This window comes from Nannospalax galili, unplaced genomic scaffold (assembly GCF_000622305.1).
Source record: "Nannospalax galili isolate Female #2095 unplaced genomic scaffold, S.galili_v1.0 scaffold902, whole genome shotgun sequence".
Classification (NCBI taxonomy): Eukaryota; Metazoa; Chordata; class Mammalia; order Rodentia; family Spalacidae; genus Nannospalax; species Nannospalax galili.
The window spans coordinates 419,179-426,685 of NW_008347814.1; the positions used below are offsets into that span (position 1 = coordinate 419,179).

Below are 7,507 nucleotides of genomic sequence, written 5' to 3' on the forward strand. Positions count from 1 at the left end.
ATACAGGGATTCTCTAAGAACTCCTTAAGTCCCAAATCTTGCCCCAACTAAGTATTATCTACTATTTTATATAGGATTAAAGAAAGGTAATTCTACTTTGAAAACTTTGCCTTATTTAAGAACCTAAAGTTCAGATATGAAGAACTTATTTCACAGCTTAATGGAATCTGAATATGACTGTTTTTTCCTCTTGATGCCCTAAGGTTGTTAGTGTTGGAAGGAATCCTAGAGATGATTATTTTATAATTGCAGAAATGGAAGTACAGGCAGTTGAAATGATTAGTCCATAACAGAGCCTGACCCACATACCAGATCCCCCAAATTCCTGGACCAGTGTCCTTTCCATTTTAAGACCATGCCAAAACAAACATTTAAAAAGTGATTATTTCCGTCCATCACCACAACTTCACTAAATTTCAGTCTGCCACTCATGATGTCACTTCCTTTTGTGAATGAGTATATTTTTCCCCTTTGACTTGCTATCTTCACTTAATTACAACACTGAGAGCTCACACTAAATTGATGTCAGTTTTTTTCCCTTTGCCCTTTTCTTCCTCAAGGATACCAACATCATCTCCAGAATGCCTTGATTCTCCTTTTTAAATATTCAGGCTGTCAGTTGCTATTACCAAATTAAAGATGAAAGTGATTTCTTTTTAAAACGTAAAGGATACACACACGGTGATGGTGTTTTCTTCCTCACTCAGAACAGCTCAATAAAAATCCTGAATGTCATGTATTAATGCAGATGCTTTCTAGAGAAAGCCCAGCGACAGTCTTGCTATTCAGGAAGAGGGCTATTGTGGGTTGTAGTGCGAGGCCAAGAATCAGGTTGGGGATCCGACCTAATACAAATATGGAGGTGAAAAGGCACAAGACCTTCTCGGACTCACAAGTCAGTGACAGACTAAGAACGAGGGCCACCGCGAAGCACATACCCTGGACAATGAGGGCGGGCTGGGCTCCGGGAATCGCGCTCAGCAAAACTCAACAAGTCTGGAAGGCGCAGGATGCGCTGAGAAATGGATGGATGCTGCCACGCGGCTCCCGGTGCCTCTGCGCACCCCTAAGCCCTTCCAGGCCTGACGGCCACCGGCTCTAGAGGCTGGGGGACAGCCATTTGCTCTCGCTCTCCTACCTGCCTCGACGTTCGCCTGGGACCTGCCAGGAGCCGACGCCTCCACCCGAGCCCGCTCCCCAGCGTGGCTTCCCGGTAAGGACCCGGCGGAAGGCGTCGGGCCTGTCGGGCCGGACCCGCCTTCGAAAGTGGGCGACAGGATGGCCGCCTAGCGGGCGAGAACGCGGCCCGGAACGCTCGCCTCCGCCCCGACCCGGGTCCTGTGCACAGCGCCGCTCGCGCCTCAGCCCCCGGCCGCGCGGAGGTGATGGGGACAGGGGGCGGGCGCGCCATCATGAAGGGAAAATGGTGGGCGGGCGGGCCCGCGCGCGCGGCCGCCGTACTCACCCGGGCGGGCCAGTGCGGATAGCCCTTCATCTTGGCGAAGACCAGGTCTCCCGCTTTGTACTCGCGGGGCCGCGGACGCGCCATCCCGGCCGTTACCCTTCCCGCTCGTCCTTGGTCGCCGCGAAGATGCCGGGAGGCCGTGCCCCGGCGGGCCGACGGACCTCGCCGCGCTCCCCGTGGGCCACGAGCCGGGCGCACGGGTGGCCGCTCCGACGAGGGGGGAAGCGGCGCAGCAGCGGCTGAGACGAGCGGTGGGCGGGGGGCGCCTCAGGCCCCGCAGATCCCCGCCCGGCAGCGGGGGAGGGGAGCGCGGGACGCTGGGCGCTCGCTCACTCGCGTCCGGCCGCCAAGTCCCGCCGCCGCTGCTCCCGCCGTACGCTGCTCACAGGCGCCGCATCTCCAGCCTCATGTCGCCGCCGCCGCAGCCGCCGCCACCTCCCTGCCGAGCTGCCGGGCACCGCGCGAGCGCCGGGCCTCGCGCCTCCTCCGAATTCCTCCTCGGGCAGCGACCGCAAACACGATCTTATTATTGTTCTCGCGCGCGCTCAGCATCCCCACCCCCCTCCTCCTCGCTTCCCTCCCTCGCACGCCGGCCGGTTAATTCCTAGGTACACGGCCGGCTTTCGCGGAGAAACCGCGCGCGCCGCCCGGCTTGCTCCGCGGGCTGGCGGTGGGCGCGTCCTCCCGCAGCAGCGAAGCCCGTACCTGGCGGGTGGGAGCCCCTACTCCGAGGACACCCGCCGCCTGCTCTCTTTTGTTCTTAGCCCTGAGCTGCTTGGCGCAGCCCAGCCAATCACCACCCAGCCGCCCCTATTCCCTCCTGCCTGCGGCCCCCAGTCCTCGCCCACCTTCCGCGGATTGCACCCCCCTTCGCTCCACTACCCTCCCCCCACTCCAGCCACTTCCACGGGTGCTCTCTGGTGAGTGGGGGACAGAGGCTCCCCAGGCCTGGGGGATAGGCGCGGGAGGGGACCCACTGTCTGTTCCCTGGGTTGCTGGAATGAGCAAGGCGACCTCTAGTTGGGTTCTTGCCCCAGTTCTGCCTTAACAGTGCCCTGTGACTTACCTAGGGCAGGCTGATGAGAGGTCTGCCTCCTGGCACAGTCGGGCTTCGAACATGGACGTACAGGAGTCCGCAGTCCATAGCCTAAGACCCCTCTGTGTGGGATTTGCATAGGCCAACAGTTTTGGAGAAAACGACTTACCCTGACAGGGCACTTGTTTTTAATTCTGGGTATATTTTGGACAACTGTATCTGGTGATTGCTATATACAGCTCAATAGGTTTAAAATAACGTTTGCATTCACTGTTGTTTGACTCGGAATTCAGTTGACTGCTCTCAAAGATATTTTTTTAGAGAATCTTCATACCATTCTCCTGTAGAGCTAAATAGAACAATCCAGTCTTTTCTAGGTCTCCCCAAATGAATGAATGCTGCATCTTGCATCACCCTGAACCTAACTTCTTTGAGAAGTCCACTGATGCTGCTGTGGCCTGCACCTTGTTTGAAGGACAGTTCTAGTTTGAGGGCTACCTTTTTCCTTCTTTATTACCGCTCTAAAAGGTAGTTTTTCAAGCATCTGCTACCCTCGATTGCCTTATAGAGTTGTGTATTTAATGGAGGCTTGTGGTTGTGGGCTTCCAATAATGGGGCTGTAAAGTCTGTAGACTGTGGATTGTTTACTTTGTTCATGGTGCTTGGCCTTTTCTTTACCCATGCATTTCCTTGCTATTTGCATCTTGTGATTCGCCCTGCCTTTACTCCTTGTTCTCTTGCTTTTCCTATAGGCTCACCTTTTCCTCTTTTCCACTACAAAATTAGTCTAGGTCTTTTGCCTTGGCTGTGATGGTCTGATAATGTCTTCTAGAAATTATGTCATGCCCATCATAGGTACTGTAGCGTGGTACCTAGATCCTTTGTCAAGGCCAAATCTCTTGATTAGCTGCCAAACCCCTAGCTGGCCAAAGCTGGAATGGTCCAATCTCTCTTGTAGGCATGACATGGTTATGGGGAAGGGACAGAACTGAGGTCAGGGAAGTCTCGGTTTGGAAGCTGTGGAAGGAAGTTAAGTTGGGAAGTAACATGATGGTAATTTGGGGCTTAGACAAGTACTCTGGAGGCCAGTGTGGAGGTGAATTTGAGGATGAGAAGCTAGATCCAGGAACCCCCATTGGGCTTTCACCAGGAATGAGATGATACGGACCGGAACATCTTCCTGATTCACTGGGTTGCAAGTAGGAAGGAAGTAGGGACTAAAATATGGTTCCTTGGTTTCTGGATTAAGCAACAGGATTTTCCTCACTCAGAAAAGAGGAATTCTCTGAAGCATAGGCAGGTTTGTAGACAAGGTCTTGAGTGAGTTTTGTATGTTAAGATTTCCATGGGTCATATTTAGTGGGCTTCTGATCAAGGCAGAATGTAAGAGATTATTTCAAGTGATACCAATATTCAAGTGGTGATCGAAGCCATGTAGCCCAGGAGACTGTAGAACAAGAGAAGCCAAGTTTGGAGACAGGTAACACCAAAATTTAAGAGTAAAGTAGAAGAAAAAAGCACTATCATAGAAGCCGGTGAGTTAAAGCATTTCTAGAAGAAAGGAGCCACCTAGGTAGATACGGCAGGGACAAGTAAGCTACTAAAGGAGATGGGTCCATGGAATGTGGTGACTGGGAGGTCATTGGTGACTGTGTGGGGGAACTGTTTAGTGGAAAGAAACCACAGTGGTGACTGGACATGAGTCAGAGGTGGAAATGTGTAGGCAGGAAGTGCAGGCAATTCATTCCCAACAGTGGAGAAAAAGCAGCAAGAAAGGAACGAGAGCTGTTCTGTTGTGATGTTTGGCTAACTTTAAAGATTAGACAAATCCAAATTTGTGAAGGGGAGAAGCAGCTTGCCAAGAGGTTAGAGGCAGACTAAAGGGGGGGGGTAATTAATAGAGTTTGGTTATTTTGAGAAGGTGGACATTTCTCCCAGTCTAGGCTTTGGTTTCCTGTTTTCAATTCAGCTTGGCCTTAGTACTCAGCATGTATCATTTGCCTGACTCTTGTGCCCTAACCAAGCCAGACTTAATAACAGTCACATGGAATTTCATGGGCTGTTTCTGGCTGATCATCAAGAGTTTCCTAATGTGTCTGGATAAGAGCCTATCTGTCTCCACAGCCAGGTTGGCTACCGACCACCTTGTCAGCATGTTGTGGCTGGGGATCCCAGTGGTTTTCACTGAAGATCAGATTGGTTTCTCTATAACAAAGGACCAGTAGTGTGGTTTTTCCACAAAAATGCTCTATTCAACTAGTTAGGAGATAATATGTAAACCTTTAGAGATATCATTAAGATCATACAAAAAATATGATGCAATTTTTTAGTCAGTGGGGCCCCAGGAGCTGGTCTGTTTCCTCTATCAGTGCTTGGGAGGCAGAGGCAGGAGGAATAGTTCAAGGCCAACCTCCAAAATGAGTTGGAGTCCAAGCTGGGCTACATGAGGCCATATCTCAAACCAGCAACAGGAAAAACACATTAATCTTATTTCTAAAACATGGAGGGAAATCCATTAAAATGGTAATAGTATCAACATCCTTTGATCATTTTTTAAAAATTTCTCAGTATTCAGTATTCTCAAATCCCTGTGGCTAATACTTCTCCCTACCTTTGGCTGCTTGATGTATTTTTTTGTAATTTTTTTATCACTTCTTTACATCCACATACTTTGTTGATGTGTTTTCACCTTTCATATCTTAAGTCACCATTCAAATAAAATTCCAATAGTTTCTTCACATCTTGCCCCTAATTCATTCCAATTGCCTGAAATCTATTCCTTTGTCTAAAATTCTGTATGATATAAATACACATACACACACACAGTATTTAGACAATGAAGGGTTCATTAATTGCTATTGTTATCTTTGTTGTTAACATGGTGAGGGGGGAAAATAACCAAAAGAGAGGTGGGAAAAGAGTCACATAGCATAGTACTTGTAAGAGAACTCCTACATTGAGTGTGTGGTTTTAGACAGACAAAAGGCACCATAAAGTCTACACGGGTTATAATGGGAGAGGCTAGAGATCAAAAGTTTGGTCCAGACAGCATTGCCAGTGTGGGGATGGGTAACGGCAGCAACGTTATTGAGGTCAGCAGTAGAGAAGCTGAAAACACTCTCATAATAGTGTTGGAGACATGTTCATATTTCAGAAGACAGTGCTTGAGATGCCTGATACTGTTGCATTTCCTGGGAATTCTGAGACTATGAACTTAACTATTTCCAAGGAGGTCATTTGCATTCTTACCCCTTCACTATCCTGTCCCAGACTGGGAAGGAAACTGGTTAAGTTTAACAAATTAGTTGCTACTGGGGAAGGGTGGGGGATGGGGAGTACAGTGAAGATTCAAGATGTACAAGATGTTAAAGATGTAAAGAATATAGATTTGCCTACCATTTTTGCTAGTATTGTTTTAATGTTAGTGTGTATGCTGCTGAAGAAAGTATTAGGTCAATATTAGCATTCATTCCTTCATTTATTCAGCAAATATGTCAAATACTGATGTACACCAGTCATTTTCTAGAGACGTAGGACCACAGAGAGCAAGGAGAATGGTGCAGGAAGTGAAACTATGCCACTAGAAGTAATGGTACAGGATCCTGGGGAGGCTAGGATACCTGACTTAGGGTCTCTCAAGGGAGATATGGAGTGAAGGATGTGAAGAAGATGATATTTTAATAGTTCTGGCTCAAGCATTTAGAGGCCTAGTAGCTTTTATTTTCGTCATTTGAGTCCCAACCCATCATGTCAGGAATTACAAATACTTTGCTGGTATATGTAGAGAATGGGGCAGATGGAGAAAGATAGTGCCCTAGTTAGCCTTAACTGTCAACTTGACATAGCCTAGAGTCACCTAAGAGAATCTCGTTTGAAGGATTTCCTAGATCAGATTGGCCTGTGGGAATGCCTGTGGGGGATTGTCTTGATTGTTAACTGATGTAGGTGAGCCCAGCCCACTGTGGGCATAACCATCCCTAGGCAGCTGGACCTGGGCTATATAAGAAAGCTAACTAAGAATGAGCATATGAGTGATACAGCAAGCAGTATTCCTCCATAGTTTTCTGCTCTAACGTCTTGCCCTGACTTCCTTCAGTGATGGACTGTGACCTGCAAGTATAGGCCAAATAAACCTCTTCCTGTCCTAAACTGCTTTTAGTGAGAGTGTTTTATCACAGCAACAGAAAGGTCGCTAGAACCTTACATCAATTACAGAATTGTGAACAGGAGAATAGTGGCAGTTGTTTTAGGTTAAAAAAGTTTGGGGTGGAGGAAGTAGAGAGATAGCTTAGTTGGTAAACTGCCTGCCATATAAGCAAGTGGACTTGAGTTTCTCTCTGCAGCACTCAATGTAAAAAAACTGGGTGTGGTGGCTATGCACTTGTAATCCCAGTGCTGAGGAGGCAAAGACAAGAGTACCTCTAGGGCTTGCTGGCCAGACAGACTAGCCTAAGGAGTGAGCTCTGGGTTCCAGTGAAAGATCCTGTCTCAGAAAACAAGGTGGATGGCTTCTGAGGAACAGCATCCAAGGTTGACCTCTGCCTTCCACACACATGTACACACATATGAACACATCTTCACACACAAACTTTTTAAAATGTGGGGGCGGATATATTAGGTACAGCCAAAGCGAGTTAATGCCCTAATTGGACAGGAGAAAAAGAAGTTGAACTGAAGCTCAGAGAGGTAAAAGGCAGATTAGAACTTAGAGTCACACCAGCATGCTATTGCTAGTATTGGAAGGTAACTCTACGAGATAGCATTTTTTAAATTTTTTTTATTAATTCTTTGAGAATTTAGTACAATGTATTTGGATCATATTCATTCCCACTCCTTTTTTTTTTTTTTTTTTTTTTTTTTGAAGCAGGGTCTCCTTTTAGCCCCCCCTGTTGACTACAGGCGTGCGCCACCACGCCCGGCTCGAGATAGCATTTTTAAAAAGTCTAATATATGAGTGTGGGGCTGCAAACTGGTTCAACCCCTATGGAAAGCAGTGTGGAGAACTC

The 7,507-nt window shown here is 47.9% G+C and overlaps 2 protein-coding genes across 2 annotated transcripts in view; one reads left to right on the forward strand and one right to left on the reverse strand.

Annotated features, from left to right (window-relative positions):
* The window catches only part of Hdgfl3 (HDGF like 3), a 58,977-nt gene extending 56,796 nt beyond the window's left edge, over positions 1-2,181 (reverse strand). Inside the window, exon 1 of the mRNA XM_008844436.3 lies at positions 1,466-2,181. Within this exon, the coding sequence (XP_008842658.1) occupies positions 1,466-1,549 (84 nt within the window). The 5' untranslated portion in view covers positions 1,550-2,181. The remainder of the gene's footprint in view (positions 1-1,465) is intronic.
* LOC115072274 (serine/threonine-protein kinase 35-like) overlaps positions 1,592-7,507 on the forward strand; it is an 8,658-nt gene continuing 2,742 nt past the window's right edge. The window contains exons 1-2 of the mRNA XM_029568970.1: positions 1,592-1,652; positions 1,710-2,385. Coding sequence (XP_029424830.1) covers positions 1,592-1,652; positions 1,710-2,385 — 737 coding nt within the window. The remainder of the gene's footprint in view (positions 1,653-1,709; positions 2,386-7,507) is intronic.